At 41.6% G+C, this 20,258-nt stretch overlaps 1 protein-coding gene across 1 annotated transcript; it reads right to left on the bottom strand.

Moving 5' to 3' along the window:
* Positions 1-3,735: 3,735 nt before the first annotated feature.
* Positions 3,736-19,212, bottom strand: CNRIP1 (cannabinoid receptor interacting protein 1). Its single transcript, XM_021699204.2, has 3 exons — positions 18,960-19,212; positions 16,771-16,921; positions 3,736-4,293 (listed from the first exon to the last, which is right to left on the bottom strand). The coding sequence occupies exons 1-3, from the start codon at positions 19,136-19,138 to the stop codon at positions 4,129-4,131; spliced, it is 495 nt and encodes a 164-aa protein (XP_021554879.1). The 5' UTR covers positions 19,139-19,212; the 3' UTR covers positions 3,736-4,128.
* Positions 19,213-20,258: the final 1,046 nt, after the last annotated feature.

The raw sequence follows: 20,258 nt of genomic DNA, 5'->3' as shown, positions 1-20,258 counted from the left end.
TTTGGCCATTACTCCACATCCATGTCAGGAATATCCTAGAAGAAGGAGTTTTATCTCTTAAATACCTTAATTTTTTTTCTCGACGTTTTTAATGATTTTGTTTGAAAATTTATTTTGCCCTTTATGTCTTTTAAACAAAATGTACTGAATAATGTTATATGCCAGTCAATGATCCTATAATAGCGATATAATGGGACAGATTTAGCTACACTTGTGGTGGACATAACGTATAAATTGCCAAATCCCCAAGTTGTAGATCTGAAGCCAAGGTAACATTTGTGTGTCAACTATATTCAAATAAAAAAAGGATAATAGATTAGAAAAATAATACTATGTGTCAGACACCCTTCTAAAGTTTTTACATAATTTATTTAATCCTCATAACCATGCCATAATGTAAAACTGTTCTTACCTCCATTTTTCTAAATGAGAAAATTGGAGCAAAGCGATATTAAGGTCTTATAGTTGTTAGGTGGATGAGCCAGGATTTGACTTGGGGGGTCTGGGCTTCAGGATCTGAACTCTTAAACACAGAGTCATGATGCTACATTTCCGAAGATAATCGATCGTCTTTCTAAATATATCAGGGTAATGATTGCGTATATCAATTTTTATTTGATGTCCACAGGAACTACTGTGGTCTAGCACAGGATTGTAGCCCTATACGGTAGGGATGTCCCTATCTATTATACTTTTTGATGTACTTTACCTGCTTTTTTTCTTTGTCCTCTCTGTGAAAAAAAGATTATTTGCAGTGTATCTACTCTTACAAATTGCCCTCTTTCCTCCAATTATTCTGCTTCTGATTTCCTAAAAGTCAGAAACCAGATCACCCTATATGTTAGAACTGTCTCTGAAGTAGGAGTCATGAGATCTTGAGAGAAGACCCAAGCCTTTAGTGAATGGACTTTGTGACATCTGTGACAGGGATCTTTATTTTTTGGCATGTTTTCTGTCCTCAACCGTGATCCAGATAGTTTGGATGGCTGGGTAAGTACCTCTCGATAAGCGAGGTGTCACAAAATATAAATTCAAGGCATTTCTACTCTTCACCTGTTCAAAAGTGTTTTTAGTCATCATCATAATTAGAAGGATGGCCTAGTTCCTCAAGCTTCTGGGTAGCCATCTGATGCTTAGAAGTAGAGAGTCATGGCTACAACTTGTATAAAAATAGCCCTTCCAGATGGCTGAGGGGCAAAGTTACAACTCAGCAGCTTGATATAGCTGAGCACTCACATTTTGGAGTAGGAGGAGAGCTATGCGAGAAGTAGCCAGAGAGACTGGGCTGGAGTCCAATCATAAGTAGAACAGTATATGCCAGGAGAGATCACTTAACGTGGCAGATTAGCTATTAAGATTTCCTGTTTATTTCAGCTCCATCTCCTCTCCACCTCCTTTGATTCAACCTTACCTCTTAGCCCCAAGGAAAAGACACACGCTTTTTTTTTTTTTTAAAGGAGTGTAAAGTAGAGGTATAAACTTTAAATCTTAAAGGGCTTTAGAATTCTATTAGCCTAACTCCTGTTTTTTTGCAAGCAAACCAAGACGTACAAAGGTGGTGACCAGTCAGGCTCAACCAGCATGTTTGCGGGACTCAGTTGCTCCAGCTTCTTGTCCGGGGCTCATCTGCCCACTCTTCCGGGGGGAGGTGTGTGCAGTTACAACACGCCACGTTTCCCCAGCTCTGCTTTGAGTCAGTCCAAACTCAAAAATTAAAGCCTCTATTTTTTTTTTTTTATTTAGTTATTTGACAGAGAGAGACACAGTGAGAGCTGGAACACAAGCAGGGGGAGTGGGAGAGGGAGAAGCAGGCTTCCCGCCGAGCAGGGAGCCCGATGTGGGGCTCGATCCCAGGCCCTGGGATCATGACCTGAGCCGAAGGCAGACGCTTAATGACTGAGCCACCCGGGCGCCCCTAAAGCCTCTACTTAAAAAAAAAAAAAAGGAAAATTGCCGAAGCTGTGATATTGCCTCCATTCCTCAAAACAAATACTAAAGTTCCGACAGATGAGTCACTAGCTTGAAACCTCGTTTCACAAATGAAAATATTTACTAATCAGAGGTTTCAAGAGATTAAAATATGTAGTTTTCATATTTTCCCACCATCTAATAAGCCTGCCTCTCTACTGGATATTCTGGAAGAAAACTTAAGCCTCTGTCTGTAGTAAATCTGTTGCTTATGTCAATGTCTGTTGCAATAAGTGAATGTTGGTTTTTAAAATACAGTCATTAGGAGTGGATTCATGCTTATTTATTTTTTTTTAAAGATTTTATTTATTTATTTGACAGAGAGAGACACAGCGAGAGAGGGAACACCAGCAGGGGGAGTGGGAGAGGGAGAAGCAGGCTTCCCGCAGAGCAAGGAGCCCGATGTGGGACTTGATCCCAGGACCCTGGGATCATGACCTGAGCCGAAGGCAGTCGCTTAACCGACTGAGCCACCCAGGCACCCCCATGCTTATTTTTTAGCAGCAGTTCTAGGAGACACTATTATTTTTGAAAGACGAAGGAATTGAGAAACGTTCTGTTCTCTTCTCAACACCGCTCACGATGAGCCCAAATCCAAGGCATTACTGTGCCCTACTGGCAATATGGCCTCATTGCAGGTAAGCGACTCAGAGGGGCCACGGGTTTGCTGCCAGCCTTGCGAATGCGGTTCCACAGCAAACTCTCTACAACACTCCCCCTAACCTAGCATATACCCACACGAAGTCTTTGCAGGTAGCAGAAAAGCAGATCCACAGCTAACTTCTCCCGACGCAATAGGGTCTGTGCTTCCCAAGGGAACACGACAACACCATTGCGGGGTAGTATGCTACTCTCCCAGAGAAAATGTCTTTCCTTCTTAGGGAATTTATCCTCAAACTGCATGGAATGAGGGATTTGTGCCCCACAACTTGCAGTCCCCTGGGAGCAGGCAAGGAGCTCTCCATCCCAGTGTCCATTCACTATTACAATAGCATGTCCTCAAGCTGCTCAGCTACACAGCCAGCTGATGGGAGTGGTCGTCCCAGGAGGAAGCATGGGGAGAAGTAGGGACAAGCAGTTTTGGATTGCCCACCAAGTGCCTGAGTCTCTGCTAGCCTTGTTAGAGCTGACTGGAGTGCTCCTGTTCAATTGTCCAAGCTGATCTATGATGAAGTGTGCTGATTCTCCTCCATGTATGTCCTCCGTACCCTGCAATGTAGCTGGAGATCTGAATGGGGCTGGCCTGGAACAGAGGTCCACCGTCTAGACAGATATTGCCCACATGAAGAAGAAAAGCCAGGGCATGATTTTCAATACCTTTATTAAGAAATATCAAAAGTTCATTACAGTTCCATACACAGTTTTACAAAGTTCAAGTGAAGGGGAATTTGGGATGCCATCATATGCATGTTTGAACACTACGGCAGCTTGCCCAAAAGGTAACCCTAAACTTCTGTCACCTTGTTTAACAGTGGACCCCAACCATGCCTTTTCCCATTTCTACTAGGCCACAACATAGTCCCTTAAGTTACCTGAAAGAGTTTTAATGTGTTACATATACTTCTTAAATACTTGCCCTTTTATTTTGTCATTATTGTTCCCTGAAGAAGCTGAGCTGTTTATATGAAGCACAACATCTGAGTCCCACTCATTGCTGTGTGTCTTACATTTTCACCAAGCCTCCCTTGAGAGCTGGATAACACTGCAAGTTACATGTTACCATATTATACTGCGGAAAGAACCCACACACGTTGTTACTTCTTTATTTAGCATTTAACAACAACAAAAAAATGGGGGAATCCCTCAGTGTGGAAACAAAACACCACAGTCATCCAGTGGAATGGCTAAAAATGGGATATGTCTGCCAGTTCCACTGAGCTCCTCACAAGCAGTCAACGGCATGACCAGGAACAACTGGATGCAGGAACACCAACACAGAACACAGCAAGGGATCTTCTCGGGGGTGATACATCACAATTTTTTATGTCAGGGACATGGCATCAGAAGGGAATTACACTTTCAAAATAATTGGGGCCAGTAGGTCAACGGCACCCGATGGGAAACATCAACGGTGTTGTGTGCCTTGGTGAAGGCTTGCGCTGGGTTATCTGAAAGTTGATTTTTGAAGAGATTGTCCAGCAACATCAGAAAGAGCCATCTTCAGAGGAAGGACTCCTTGTTCACCCACATGAGGCTGCGTGTCTCATTGGGCTTGCATTCATACTCAATGACAGAGAACGGGCTTCCCCATTGACAGTGATCTCGCTTGTGGTAATTGTAGAACTTGACTTGCCATACCGTCTCGAAGGTCCCAATGTCAGTGAACTGAGGGGAGAGAAACACGCACGATAAAAACCTCATTCTGCCATGAACAACAGATAAGAGCTCATGTTAGGGAAAGAGATCCTGCATATTCAAGGGTCAACAGTCAAGACTCTTTTGGTTTGCAAAGTTTAGGCCTTTAACTTTAATGAACTATTTTCCTTTATTATGTGAGCTAATTTCCTGAAAAGCTGTCTGTAAGCCATTTTTTTTCTCTGTAAAATCTTATTCCTATTGTACAAGTGGCATTTGCTGTCATACGGTCTTTAATAAACATAACTCCCCAAGTTTATCTGTTTTCCAAATTTAATTATTGGAAACCACTCTTTGAACCTCAGACTTTCAGAGCTTGCCACGAAGGGGGTTTAGGAAGAGAAGAGAGGGAATGGTGTTTGATGATTATCTTTTGGTGTCTATTTCAAAAGATAGTTGTACAAAATAACATATACACAGTATCACTAAACATAAGATACAATTGCCTTTTTGTCATTAATTTCACTTCCAGGGAAAAATATATTCTTAGAAGCATTTGATTGTTAAAGACCCTACTTTAACTTTTAAAAATACGTTGAGCATTTATGAGTCAGGAATCCATGTCCATGTCTCAGGCTTCGATTGTACATTGTCCAGAACCATATTTGAGTAACTATTATGTGCTTTGCACACATAAAAATTTCTATGAGGTAGGATTCTTGCCCTCAAGAAGTTGGCATTCTACTTCCAGAAGGTAGGCCCTGCGGATCACTGCATAGAATTCTCCTGAGCCCTAAGCACACAATTCCCATGTAGCTGAAAAGAGGACATAGAATACCCTAGGGGCCACTTGGGCAGGTGTTCAAGTGGCCTGCAGGGTAGCCTAACCTTGCTACTGCCTCCTGGAGCTATTTAGGGGATCTGGCATTAAACAGCATGATGCCTGTCGTTATTTTCTCCTCTGACCCTCTCCTGTCATGGGAGGGGACGGGGACTGCCTTGGCGGCGTTCTTAGACTTGTCAGGAGCCAGAAGACGTGGAGTGGGGCAGGGCAGTAAGCAATAGGAGCCTTATGCTTGACACTGCTACAGGAGGAGGGTGATCAGGTGCTTCCCAGATGGCTTTCCAAGATGCTCTCCAAATTATATTCTGCACCATTGCCTCATCCTGCTAATTTGATCCCAAAACAGGGTTTGGTTTTCTTTTGGGAAACATGCCTGACTCGAAACAGTGGGTGATATACCTAGAGTCCCCAACTCTTTCCCCAGGTAGGAAAAGAAAGTATCTTTTTCTAGAGAATCATGGCTTAACAGTCTAGAGACCTGTCCAAGTACACAGTAGCTTTATTCACTATAGCTTCAGGCTTGAATCAGCCCAATGTTTCATCACTCACTTGGTGATAGACAAGTGTTAGTATGCCTGTCATTATGGCATTTTACTCAACAATAAAAAGAAACATACTGATTCAGGCAGCAACGAGGATGGATCTCAAAGATGTGCTGAGCAAAATAATCCAGACTCCAAAGAACACATATACTGTATGATTCCATTTATATAAAACTCACATATGTATGTATGTATGTATCTATGTATGTATGCATACATGCTGACAGGAAGCAGGAAGCATCTGTGGTTACTTAGAGCCTGGGGTGGGAGGAAGGGATTAATGATTGATGAAAATGTGTAAGAGGGAACTTTTTTGGGGGAAATGTTTTACTTCTTGACGGGTGGTGATTACATGAAAAAGAAAAAAAATGGCAAACATCTGAAAAATCTTTAAACGTAATATTATTAGTAATTAAAGAAATACAAACTTTGACAGAGGTATTATTCACCTATCAACTTGGCAAAAATGTCTAAATACCAGAAGCAATTTAAGCATCCGACTTGAGGAGAATATAATGAAAATGGTGGTGTATCTATATGATGGATTTGTGTAACCATTACACAGGAATTTAGGGTTTTTATTTATTTTTATTTTTTAAAAAGATTATTTATTTATTTATTTGAGACAGAGAGAATGAGAGAGAGAGAGAGCACATGAGAGGGGGGAGGGTCAGAGGGAGAAGCAGGCTCCCCGCTGAGCAGGGAGCCCGATGCGGGACTCGATCCAGGGACTCAAGGATCATGACCCGAGCCAAAGGCAGTCGCTTAACCAACTGAGCCACCCAGAGGCCCAGAATTTAGGGTTTTTAATGATGAGAGAAAATGCTGAGAACAATGTCAACAAGAAAATGATGGATGAAAACAGTTTATATACAGTGTGAGCATAAGTATATAAAATAAGACATATAGAAAAAAGAGAATGAAAAAATATTAACAATAAAGCTTCTAAGTAAAGGAATTGAGTGTTTTTCTATCTTTTCTACTTGGATTTTCTGCAAAAAATATGTTACTATTATAATCATAAAGAATGTTTTAAATGGTGAAATGGAATTATCGTCCCTAAAAAGTTAACACACATATCCCTCTAACCTTAGGGATTTTATAAATTCTATCAAGGATACATAGAGGCTAATGAAAAGATTACAGCTTTGTTGACAGTAGGGTAGTGGAGGGAAGAATAAATTGAAATCTCATTTTATAAATCATCAAGATTTTTAAAGAGGGATGATGATGATGATGATGATCATTATCATGATTTGACCAGCATAGGGCATTGCACATTTCAAGGGCAATTCAATTATATTAAGTTATAAAAATATTTTACAAACACTAGTTAATCTTTTGAGGAAAGCAGCCTGAGACTATGCTAGGTAAGTGGGAAAAACAAGGCCTTTCTTGAAATAGAAATAAATAAAAGTTGGTTGTAAAAACAAAAACAAAGATGATTAGGACCACAGGCAAGAAAAACCTTAAGACATGACACTGTGTCTGAATAACCTTAAAATTAAGAAAGTCTCAATGTCGGGCACCTGGGTGGCTCAGTTGGTTAAGCAACTGCCTTCGGCTCGGGTCATGATCCCAGGGTCCTGGGATCGAGTCCCACATCGGGCTCCCGGCTCAGCAGGAAGCCTGCTTCTCCCTCTCCCACTCCCCCTGCTTGTGTTCCTGCTCTCGCTGTCTCTGTCTCTGTCAAATAAATAAATAAAATCTTTAAAATAAAAAAAAAAAAAAGAAAATCTCAATGTCACAGTGATGTGGGAAACAAAGGCAGAAGAAAAATTAAGTTTCCTTATTACTTACAGCCCATTGACAAGTGCTTGAAAAAGGCAGAGTGACATTCCTCTAGGAAACCAGCTGCCTCGATGTTAATACTTTGTTAAGGGCAAAAGGCAATCTTAGGCCGGACCCCCAGGATCATGTAAGTCTACTTTAACATAAAAATTCTTTAGGAAACTTCCTTTATTTCTACCCCCCAAGATACAGGTTGGCAATTATCTTTTAAGCCACCCACCGATATACATCTGAAGAGTCTCATGACTGAGTTTTTACTAAACAGTAATAAATGACCTTTCTCTAACAATACCTAGCCCCCTAGGATCCTGGAAACCTTGTTTCCAAAATACCTGGGAGGCTTTCGCTATCCCTAACTCCCTCCCAACTTGGAAGTATATAATGGGCCACTCCTCATGACCCCAGTGCAGCTCTTTCTACCCACGGGTCCTGTCCCCGTGCTTTAATAAAACCACCTTTCTGCACCAAAGACGTCTCGAGAATTCTTTCTTGGCTGATGGCTTCGAACCCTAACATCTTTCCTACATCAACAGTTCTCAGTGATACAGGAGACCAGTGTAGAAATATACTGACAGCAACAGTCAGAGCTAAAAGATATGGAATGTCCAGGTGCTTCTATTTTGTTTTGTTTCTCTTTTACTAGTGTTGGGCCCAAGGTCATTTTGTAGTTAATTGCTGCTAACTATGCATATATTTTCCCATGACTTAGTTATGCTAACTTCCCATTAGTTTTCTTCCTGCTCTTTCCGCTGGAGTTCTATTTCCAGGGTGCCTCACAACCTCGCTCAGAATTTCTTCCCTTCTGATGTAGGAGCAGATGGGGTCTTGAAAGCTGACATTCTTCTTGAAGAACAGAAGCAACTACACAGGCTCTCTGCTCCCTCCCAACCCATCTGTGCCTTCCAATGAAAACTTAGCCAGGCAGGCTCCCTGGGTGATGCAATTTACACACAGGTAAGATTCTGTGCATTTGCATAGCGTTATTTTATACAATACCATACGCCATTCTACTTTGGTCTTTTGACTGGTTTTAGCTTCTCCATTTCACAGATGAAAGAACTAATAAGACTCAGAGAGGTTAAGTGACTGCCCTAGGTCTAGGCTATGAAGCAGGTCAAGAACTTAGGTTTCCTAATTCCTATCTAGGAACTATTATCACTATACCCAACTCCTTCTAGAAGCAAATGAGTTAAGAGTTAATGAACAGTTTTTCTTTTTTTTCCGCATGAGAACATATATGGATTGTCACGTGTAAAATGCTTTAGGACAGTACTATGCACTGAATGTGTGTATCTCCCCAAATTCATATGTTGAAGCCTAAATCCCCAATGTGACGGTATTTGGGGGTGGGGCCTTTCAGAAGAAATTAGGTCACGAGGGTGGAGCCCTCATGAATGGGATTAGTGCCCTTGTAAAAACGGATAGGAGAGGGATGATCTCTATGCTCTTTTTCATGTGAGGATACAGCCAAGAAAGTAGCTGTTTGAAACAGCAAAAGGGCTCTCATCAGACACCGAATCTGCTAGTACCTTGGTCTTGGACTTCCAGCCTCCAGAACTGTGAAGAATAAATGTTTGTTGTTTAAGCTACCCAGTCTATGGTCTTCTAAAAGTGACACTCCACTATAGACCTGGACATATTATTTGCCATACTGTCCATTCAAGTTGCAAACTTTGGGACATTTTTATTTTACAACTGATGTGGAAGAGAATCATCAGATTCCAAGGAGAGGAGATTCAGCTGTCATCTTCAGTAACAAGGAATCTGAGAAGTTTGTTTTAAATAATTTCTATGGTCAGGGCGCCTGGTGGCTCAGTTAAACATCTGCCTTCAGCTCAGGTCATGATCTCAGGGTCCCGGGACAGAGCCCCCAGTCAGGCTCCCTGTTCAGCAGGGAGTCTGCCTCTCCCTCCGCCCTGCTCATGCTCTCTCTCAAATAAATAAATAAAATCTTAAAAAAAAAGTTTCCATGGTCTTACAACCTGTTGGCCTAGAATCACTACAGTACTTCTCACCACTCACCATGCCACTAGAGACATAGGAAATTCACCAAGAATAAGGTCACTCAGAAATCCATTGACTTGAGAGCTCAGAATGACCTTATTATATCGATAGAAACATGATGTTACTTCATTGGTAAACAAATTCAGTATAAGAAGTATCTGTGACTTTTAGTGTGGCATGACCTATGAATTCCTACTGGATTCCAAGCCTCTCTTACTCCTGTACTGCTTGAAGTTTTATTAGCAAATACATGTTTTCCATTTCTCTTAGTTGAACAGAGAGGACTAAAAGTTCTGAGAATTATAAAGTATGTTTAACTTTATAAGAATCTGTCCAACTTTTCCTAAGTGATTACACCATTTTACATTCCTACCAGCAACGAGAGTTTTAGCTGCTCCTCATCCTCTCTGATAGTTGGCATTGCCAGCCCAGTCTACTGGTAAAGAAGAAAGATAATAAAGAGCAGAAATCAATGAAATAGAAAAGAACAAATAATAAAGAAAAACCGTAAGGAAAGACTCTAGAGAAAAAAATAATGTAAAGAAATAATAATAATAAAAAAAAGTAGTGAAACCAAAATCTGGCTTTTTGAAAAGGTCTTAAAAACTGATAAACCGGGCGCCTGGGTGGCTCAGTTGGTTAAGCGACTGCCTTCGGCTCAGGTCATGATCCTGGAGTCCCGGGATCGAGTCCCGCATTGGGCTCCCTGCTCGGCAGGGAGTCTGCTTCTCCCTCTGACCCTCCTCCCTCTCATGCTCTCTGTCTCTCATTCTCTCTCTCGCAAATAAATAAATAAAATCTTTAAAAAAAAAAAACAACAAAAACTGATAAACCCCAGGGGCACCTGTTTGGCTCAGTCAGTAGAGCATGCAACTCTTAATGTCAGGGTCATGAGTTTAAGCCCCACACTGGGTGTGGAGCCTATTTAAAAATATTAAAAAATAAAAAAATTGATAAAACCCTAGAAAAACTGAGCAAGAAAAAGAAGACAAATTACCAATATCAGGAATGAAAGAGATGCTATCAGAACTTTATACCAATATAGTTAATGAAATGGACAAATTCCTTGAAAGATACAAACTATCAGTAGACCTCCATCTACTAAGGAAATTGTATCTGTAGGTAAAAATCCTTCTAGAAAGAAAATTTCAGGCCCAAATGGCTTCACTGATAAATTCAGACATTTAAGGAAAAATACCAATTCTACATAAATTCTTTCATACAATGGAGGAAGGAACATTTCTCAATTCATTTTATGAAGCCCATGTTAACACCTTAACTTGGCAAAGATATTACAAGTAAAGGAAAATTGCAGACAAAAATTCCTCATGGGCTTATGCATAAAATTTGCTTTAATTTTTATTTGCTTGAATTAGTAAATCAAATCCAGCAATAGGCTTTTACAACAGTACCAAAAGAGTTTTATTCTTGGAACTCAAGGATGGTTCAATATTTTAAAATCCTTATAATTCACCATATTAACAAAAATAAAGGAGAAAAAGCCACTATTATATCCACGGATGCAGAAAAAGTATTTGGTAATTCAACATCCATTCATGATAAAAACTCTCAGCAAATTAGGAATAGAAAGTTCTTCAACCTGATTAAGGGGCATCAATAAAAAAACCTATAGTTAACATCACCCTTAATGGTAAGACTGAGTTCTTTCCCTATAAGATGGGAAATAAGGCAAGAATATCAGCTCTTACTATTCCTACTCAGCATTGTGTTGAAGGTCCTAGCTACCTTATGGCAAGAGGGGAAAAAAAAAAAAGGGAAAGTAAAACTGTTTATTTTTACAGATGGACAACTGTTTGCAGAAAACACTAAGTAATAGAATAAAAAGCTACTAAAATTCATAAGTGAATTTAGCAAGTTTGTAAGATACTATATCAATTTACAAAAATTGCTGTATTTCATAAAGAAATACACTAGCACTGAACAACTGGTATTATTTTTTAATATTTCACCAATTTTGTAGGTAAAAATTGGTATTGCACTATTTGTATTTTTTTCACCAATTGTGAAATTAAGCCATTTAAAAATATATTTATTGGGGGGTTTGGGAAGATGGGTTAGCCTGGTGATGGGTATTAAAGAGGGCACGTTCTGCATGGGGCACTGGGCGTTATGCACAAACAATGAATCATGGAACACTGCATCAAAAACTAATGCTGTAATGTATGGTGATTAACATAACAATAAAAAATTTAAAAAATATACATTTATTGATTATTTGTATTTCTTCTTCTGTGAATTGCCTATTTATTTATTTTTGCTTATTTTCCCATTTCCCACATCCTATTGTTATTTTTTTTCTCATTGGCTTCTAAGAATTATTTATATATTAAGTTACAGATCTTTCCAAATGACTCCACAGAGCAGACACAAAGGAACAACTTTTCTATTTGGGAGGACATGCATACGGCTGCCTACCTCTGCACGCACAGCCTCCTAACAAGCTTGCATACCCTCTTACCTTATTCCTCCTAACTCCCATCAGTCTCTCACTGAAGAGGGCCAACAAAAGGGGAACCACGGAATGATGTGTACAGACAGAATCTCCACCTGGACTCTCCCCTAGGAGGGACTGAATGGGGCATCAGTCACATTAAGGTACAAGTCAACACTGCTGTTTGAAATGGGGGTTGAGAGATTTTAGAGCCGGGTAATTCACTCCCGCTACCACGGCCCCTGGAAATATCTGAATAAAGAGATCACTGCCATCAACCTAAGTCAGATATCATTGGACTACTTCCTGACTTCAGCTTCCGTGGGCAGTAAAGGGCTGTGGAAAGTCACTGTGGGCTGCAAGCCAAGTCTGCACCGGCAGTGGCTGAAAATCAAGGCCACATAGCCTGGGAGACTATGCATGTTACACATAAGTTTTTCACCAATTGTTACTTGCCTTTTAATTTAAATTCTCTTAATGAAAATATAATTTAACTTCATGATTTTTTTATTTTTATTTTTATTTTTTTTAAAGATTTTTATTTATTTATTTGAGCCAGAGAGAATGAGAGAGAGAGAGAGAGAGCACATGAGAGGGGGGAGGGTCGGAGGGAGAAGCAGGCTCTCCGCCGAGCAGGGAGCCCGATGCGGGACTCGATCCCGGGACTCCAGGATCATGACCTGAGCCGAAAGCAGTCGCTTAACCAACTGAGCCACCCAGGCGCCCTAACTTCATGATTTTTGACAGGAATTTTATAGTGCATGTAATCAAAGCTTTCAATTTTTAGCTTTGGATATCTTCTATTTCTTTTGGGTTTAATTCTTTTCATATCAATTTTTTAAAAAGTTGACTTTTTACAGTTAACCCCTTGAACCATCTGAAATATATTTTAGAGTATCGTATCAGGAAAGAATAACAGTGACGTTTCCCCCAACTAGCCAATAACCCCAGCATTATTTATCCAATGATTAAAAAATTAAAAAAAAAATACTTTGAAGTAACTTTACACTCCTAAGAAGTTGCTCTTGTATATCCTTAATTCAGCTTCCCTTACTGGATTCCCCTATTTGATTCATTGGATTACTTGCACATTTCAAGACTTCCTTGTTGTCTCTGAAGGTGTGGTTGTGTCTGTAATTTATTTAAGCTTGAAACATTGATGACATTGATGACAAAAGTCATAAAATAGGTTAAAGGCTATGTGAGGCTTTCACTACTAGAATGAAATTTGAATTTAACATTAGAACTGCTGACTTAATCAGGATCAGGAAAACTTCTCTAACTTCTATTGTTTTCCTTAGAATCAGCCTATTACAGATAAGATACAAATACATGGCCAATGCTCATACCAAAAGCCATGTGATCATTGTTGGAAAAATCAACTATCAATCACTTGCTTCTAGATGTGGACATTCCATTAAGAACCTAGGCTTTACTATTGAGACTCATAAAATGCTAATACCGTCTTAAATCCTTTGTAAGATGATGTACAGTATAAACATATAAATCAAGTTTGAATGAGGGGAAAGTTAAATAACAAAATCTAAAATTGCAGAACAAATCGAAATAGACTGTCAACTCTGGAAAAATAACTTTCTCAAATTTAAATATAAGAAATCATAAAGGAAAATGAGAGGTTTAAATGTAATTATGTTTCTACACAATGGAAAATGTAAGCAAAGCAATACTGAGAGAAATAGGACAGATATGACAGATCTTTAAAAAATCTTTACTAGGACTCTGATTTTTTAAGATTTTATTTACTTGAGAGAGAGAAAAAGAGAGTGCATCGGTGTATTCACACAAGCGGGAGGAGGGACAAAGGAAGAGGGAGAGAGAGAATCTCAAGCAGACTCCCCTGCTGAGTGCAGAGCCAGACGTGGGGCTCAATCCCACGACCGGAGAGATCATGAGGTTTAACCAACTGAGCCACCCAGGCGCTCCTAGGACTCTGATTTTTAAAAAAAATCTTCCATAGAAATATTAACAAAACACGAAAGAACTAATTTACACACACAAAAATAAAATGAAATGTTGAAATATTCATTCTTGTAAATGATAGTAAAAAGTAAACTAGGAAAATTTATTTTTTTTTAATTTTTATTTTTCTTAAAGATTTATTTATTTGACAGACACAGCGAGAGAGGGAACACAAGCAGGGGGAGTGGGAGAGGGAGAAGCAGGCTTCCTGCTGAGCAGGGAGCCTGATGCGGGGCTCGATCCCCGGACCCTGGGATCATGACCTGAGCTGAAGGCAGACGCTTAACGACTGAGCCACCCAGGCGCCCCGGAAAATTTATTTTTTAAAATAATTCCCAATGCTGTCATAATTATAGCAAAGCCACCAGACTTCTATACTGCTGCTAACATTGTAAAATGTCAGGCGCCTGGGTGGCTCAGTCGTTAAGCGTCTGCCTTCAGCTCAGGTCATGATCCCAGGGTCCGGGGATCGAGCCCCGCATCAGGCTCCCTGCTCAGCAGGAAGCCTGCTTCTCCCTCTCCTACTCCCCCTGCTTGTGTTCCCTCTCTCCTCGTCTCTGTCAAATAAATAAAATCTTAAAAAAAAAAAACTGTAAAATGTCACCTACAACACTTTAAAAAAATACCCGAAATGGCTGTACGTGGGAATAGCCATAAAATTCATTCCTTTTGGGGGCGCCTGGGAGGCTCAGTCAGTTAAGTGTCTGTCTTCGGCATGATCGCAGGGTCCTGGGATAGAACCCCGCGTCGGGCTCCCTGCTGAGCGAGGAGTCCGCTTCTCCCTCTTCCTCTGTCTCTGCCCGCCCCCCATGTTCTCTCTCGCTCTCAAATAAATAAATAAAATCTTTAAAAAAAATTCATTCCTTTTGACCAAATAATTTTACTCCTATTGAAGTAGCAGCACAGAATAATTCATTATAGCACTTTTTACGATGAGAACAATTGACATATCTAATATCTGAGGAGTAGTCTAATCACTACAATACAGCATGGTAGAGTCTTATATTGCCATTAAAACTGTAACAATGAATATGTAGAATGTTGGACAATTACATAATAAAATGGTTGCAACTATAAAATGTATACAGGTGGAATGTAATCTGAAAATGAACTGAGTCAAAATGTAGGGATTACTGTTGCTTTAAAAATTTGCTCAAATTTCTGAAACTTATGTTATTTAACATTTTTTTTTTTTTAAATCCTGCAAATCCCTTGAGATGCTGGGATGTATCCCCAGCCCTCCTCTCTGTATCTGTGCCCAATAAAAAGGAATCCTACAGGGACTTGTTGGCCTTCAGTCCTATTTGGTGCGTTCCTAAATGATAGTATTTGAGAATCTGACTTTCTTCATCACATAACTAGCATTATCCCCTTAAGGGTAAATCTGTAATCCTTATACCACATTAGAGCTGAAAGGGGCCTCAGAGATCAGGTAGTGGAATCCACCTATGCTCTTCCAGCTTTATCATCTTGAGTCAGTCTCTGCCTCACTCTCTGCTCCACCCACATTGGGCTTCTCTCCTTCATTACAACACATTACGCTCTCCCCCCAGCTCTTGATCTCTGTAACTCCTCTTTCCTCAAGTGTTCCCTCTTCTCTCAATGCTCATTTATTGTTTATTTATTTCTCACGAAAACCATCCCCCAAATCTTGGATTAGAATAAAACCTTTGATATATGCTCCAAGGGCACCACGATTTTAGTACACTTTGTGTAATAATAATTATTTACTTTATTATTGATAATCACATATAAAGTATGTTTTCCTTCTCTGGATTAGAAGCCCCATGAAGCCAGGAATATCTATTTTGTTCATTAATCCTCTTCCAGTGCCTGATAGGCAAGAAATCTCCATATATTTGTTGATGAATCAAGCAAATAAAAAATTAATAAAATAGAAATCTAAAAATACTAAATAAAATATTAGCATATTGAATTTAGTGACATATTTTCAAAAATACATAACATTTAAGTAGGGTTTATTTTAGGAAATAAAGGGTAGTGTATTATATAATTATTAATGTATCAAAAGAGATTATCTCCATAGATGGGAAAAGGAATTAGATAAAATTCAACACATCTCCCAATTAAAAAAATGTCTTGGGGCGCCTGGGTTGCTCAGTCATTAAGCATCTGCCTTTGGCTCAGATCATGATCTCAGGGTCCTGGAATCAAGCCCCGCATAGGGCTCCCTGCTCAGCGGGGAGTCTGCTTCTCCCTCTCCCTCTGCCCCTCCCCACTGTTAGTGCTCACTTGTGCTCTCTCAAATAAATAAATAAAATCTTTTTAAAAAATGTCTCTTAGTGAGCTAGAAAAAAGGATGCTTTAGCACAATAAATATTTAAAACAAACATTGTACCTAACAGACAAACCCTGAAGGCAAGGATACCTCTTACCACCATTAGTGAGCAACATTATTCTAGAAACATTAGCCAATGCAGTAAGGCTAGAAAGAAGATTCAGAAAATGATAGTTGTATGTAGATTATGACTGCCAATCTGAAAAACCTGAGATTAAATGAAAAGTTTTAGTAAGCAAGTTCAATAAGAGGACCAGTTACAAAATACATGAACACACAATAAAAGCAATACATTTAAAACAATGCATATTAGCATAAGAATAGACAGATCAATGGAATAGATTAGAAAGTATAGAAAGAGATTTAATTTTTTTGCCATATAAGAAATTACTTTGAAACTGACCATTGAAGGAGCATTTAATTATTTAATTAATTGTATTAGGATATTATGGACAAATAGATTCCAATATGAAACTATGAATTAAGATAATATTTCATAATTTCATAATATTTCCTTTTATTTCTTAAGGGGAGATACTGATTGTTTTCTCTTCCATGGTTTCTGTTTGCCCTGACACCCTCATGCAGGCCTTACCGGCATTGTGATCTGGATGGGTTGCCGTTCTCCACTCTTGGTTGGGGCCACACCTTCTGTGTCATATGTGCCCGTATAAACAATTCTGTCCCCATCAGGCTCTTTAGACTTCAGCTCCAGTGGGACAACCACACCACCAATGGAAATGTTCCTGCAATGGACTGGAGTTGACTATATATGGTAGGAATTAATTTAGGCACCCTGTCCTGGTCTGGACCATAACCCTAGGCAGGAATCCTACAGGGTTTGATTAAAGGAGACATCTGGTGGGGTAGAAAGTTCTGAAAGGTCAGGAGGCTTGAGTTCTCCAACCTACCAGTCATGTGACCCTAGAGCAACTACTTAATCTCTCTGGACTGACCTTAGTATTCTCATCCAGACTACTTGTACAAGACTGAGTCGAACTCTATCAGTCCTACTCTATAGTTTCTTATCTGTGGGACTATTAAAAACTTACCTATACCCAGCCTCATCCCAAACCCCAGAATTTAGAATTCAATGTGGTCAGGTATGGTTTGGGCACGGTAAATGTATTTTAAGTTTCTCTAGGTGATTCTAATATACAGGTAGGGTTGAGAACCAAGAACCACTGAACTAGCTCTTAAATGATTTTTTTCTGTTCCAACAATCAGAGATCCCCTGATGTGGGGTACACAAAGCCAACCACACAACCAGAAATTCTCACTGTCATCATTCCTTTGTGTTAAGTTAGCGATTCTCAAGGGTTAGTCCCTGGATCAGCTGTGTCAGTATTACCTGCTCACGTATTAGAAAACAAGTTTTTAAGCCCTACCCCAGACATAGTAAACTGGAAACTCGAGGGTGGGGCTCAGCCATCTGAGTTTTAACAAGCATTTTAGGTGGTTCTGACAGACACTCAAGTTTAGGAACTACTAGTTTAGGGCAATGAAACACCCTTGATAAAATTAAAATGTAAATAGAAAAAGTAGTTCTGTCATTAACACAAATTCATTTTAGATTAGTTAAAAAAATAGAGAACCACCTTGAAGAAAATGGGATAGAGAACAGATAACTTGGGAGAATTGGCCAGGAAATAAGGGAAAGGAAAAGTCTGGATTATATGGAGATGCACCGAACACTGGGAAATGTGAAGGTAACTGGTGTGTGGCGCTGTGGGGGGTTGGTGACAAGCAGGGGGACCAGGAGCACTAGAAACAACCCAGTGTGGTTCTAGGTCCTTGAATTAGGGCCTGACACCTAGAAGGCCAACACAAGTTTATTGAATTAATGACTATCGATGGAGACTGCAGCTATAAAAGTTATCTGGTGGACTCAAAGCCCTTCCACGCCCCGCTTCCACATTAGACTTCACACCATGCTTAGGTGGAAGCTGAGAGGTAAAGGACTTCATCCCTAGATACTTCCCTATAAGCTATGGCACCCTTCCATTCTGACTTTCTAGCCAGAAGTCTAGTGGGTGCACCAAACTGTGGTAGCAGGGAAGAGATAATCCCTGCCACAAATAAACCAAGAAACATCCTTTTGTTGCAAGGATATGGCGAATCCCAGGCACCATCCCCAGGGTGAACAAACAACTCAGGAGAAAATGAAAAACACATGGCAGGGAAAACGGTGAGACTAGGCCCAAGGCGAGGAGGCTGTGCTCTGACTTGTGGCTGCCCCTCCAGCCCCACGGTCTCCAGCCACGTAAGGGTGGATGGATGGTGGAATAGGGAGCGTCCCTTAGGGAGCCCCAGTAACTACCTCACCCTCGCCTTTACACCTCACTCCTCAGCCTTTCTCCCTCCTTCGGCCTCGCGGTTGGCAGAACCCCGCGGGACGCCAGGGCTGGGGAGAGGAGGGCTGGGATTGCGGTAGGTGAACAATCCGGGGCGCCTGGGGGTGCGCCGAGGGCTGGGCAGAAGGAATGAAAAATTTACAAGAAAATAACCCCCCGCGACCCTCCCCCCAACCCTGGCTTCCTGACGTTGTTTTAAACATCCCTCCCCAAGACGGGTGGAAGGAAGCGTGAATAGGGAAAAGCAAGCGTAAAACAGAGGAGGGGACCAAAAGGAACAGGGACTGACCTCTTCCCCCCACCCCTGGGCCGCTGGGCACGACGCGAGGCCAGAGCGGCGGGGGAGAGGCTCGAGCTGTCCCGGGGGCCTCGGTCCTCCGCGCGGACCCCAAGGTGGGGTCGGGCAGCCCCGGTGCGCGCGCTTACTCACTCGACCTGCAGCGTGGTGGGCTTAATCTTCACCTCCACCTTGTAGGAGGAGCCGGTGAGCAGCTTGATGGTGCGGTTCTGGCCGAAGCGCTGGCCGTCCACCTTGAAGAAGACCGGGCCGTCGTTGGGCTGGATGCGCAGGGCGATGGAGAGGCGCACGAGACCCGGCAGGTCCCCCATGGCTGGGCGCGGAGCGAGCGCGGCGGCTCCGCCCGGCGGAAGACTGCGCGGGCTGCGACCGAGCGGCTGGAGCGCGGTGGGCGGAGAGGAAGCTCGGGGCGGGAGAGGGAGGTGGCGGAGCGCAGGCTGCAGCTAGGAGCCCGCGCCGTTGCGGCCGTTCGCCCTGGCTTTTGAGGACCAGCTCCGGAGGCCGTGGCCTTCCGCCCCACTCCGCAAGGAAGCGCGCCCGGGAGACAGCTCCGAGGCCCCGAGCTTCCCCATCCCCCGCCCCGGTGCTGCGCCCTCCGCGCCCTGATGGGTTCGCTCCGGCCCGCAGGCCTGGGGCAGATCCGCGCAGCTGGGGGCGAGAGAGTTAATCCTGCTTACGCACCACAATCCCCTTCAGCTGGAGAAGAGGACATTTAGGCTCCTCCTAGAGCCGCGCGGGGCGGGCGGAGGATAGGATTGGGAGGGAGGAGGTATTGGGGTACTGGGGTTAAGCAACACTACACCAAGGACCGAGACCTCGGAATCTGGATACCATTTTGGTCGACTAAGGGATGTGGACATCATTGCTGGAGAATCGGTCCCCAGGCTGGCAGGAGGAGGCTGAGAGGCAAAAGGGAGACGGGAAATGGGGCAGGAAACAGCTAGCCAGTGATTTAAATTTCAGGAAATAAGAGTCTTTCTAAAGCTTAGGGGAAATGGCCGAGGGAAGGCGCAATTCCATCTAATGTGACCTGAAAGCTACACTGGATTAGAAATGTGTGCCAGAAAAAGAAAAAGAAAATAACCAATATATATTCAAGGAACTGCACCTTCTTGTAGGTGTGTATTTCTATTATGCATATTCTTGTCTCAAGAATGACACGGTGTAATGAGTTATATTTACATGGATCTTGAAAGGTGAGCTATTAACCCTGTAAAAGGCTTATGTCTAAGGCATAGTTTGTGGCCAAGATTATTGACAGGGCACCCCTTGCGACACGGCAGAATTTAGATTGGCATAATAGCGTGATTAGAGCGTCTCCATGGCAGAAGTCCGTTGACAGCTCGTGATTTTGGAAGCAAGAGGAGTCCAACCAAGGCTATTATGGCTCTACTGAGAATGGTTTCACAAAGCGGAGAGTACACACCTGCT

Source organism: Neomonachus schauinslandi, chromosome 10, assembly GCF_002201575.2.
Source record: "Neomonachus schauinslandi chromosome 10, ASM220157v2, whole genome shotgun sequence".
Taxonomy (NCBI): Eukaryota; Metazoa; Chordata; class Mammalia; order Carnivora; family Phocidae; genus Neomonachus; species Neomonachus schauinslandi.
Note: the sequence above shows the minus strand (reverse complement) of the source record. Positions and strands in the feature narration are given on the sequence as shown.

Coding starts and splice junctions, on each gene's coding strand:
- CNRIP1 (XM_021699204.2), bottom strand. CDS start 19,138: ATGGGGGACCTGCCGGGTCTCGTGCGCCTCTCCATCGCCCTGCGCATC. Junction 16,922..18,959: donor CCCACCACGCTGCAGGTCGA/GTGAGTAAGCGC, acceptor AGTCCATTGCAG/GAACATTTCCATTGGTGGTG. Junction 4,294..16,770: donor CCATCCAGATCACAATGCCG/GTAAGGCCTGCA, acceptor CTCTCCCCTCAG/TTCACTGACATTGGGACCTT.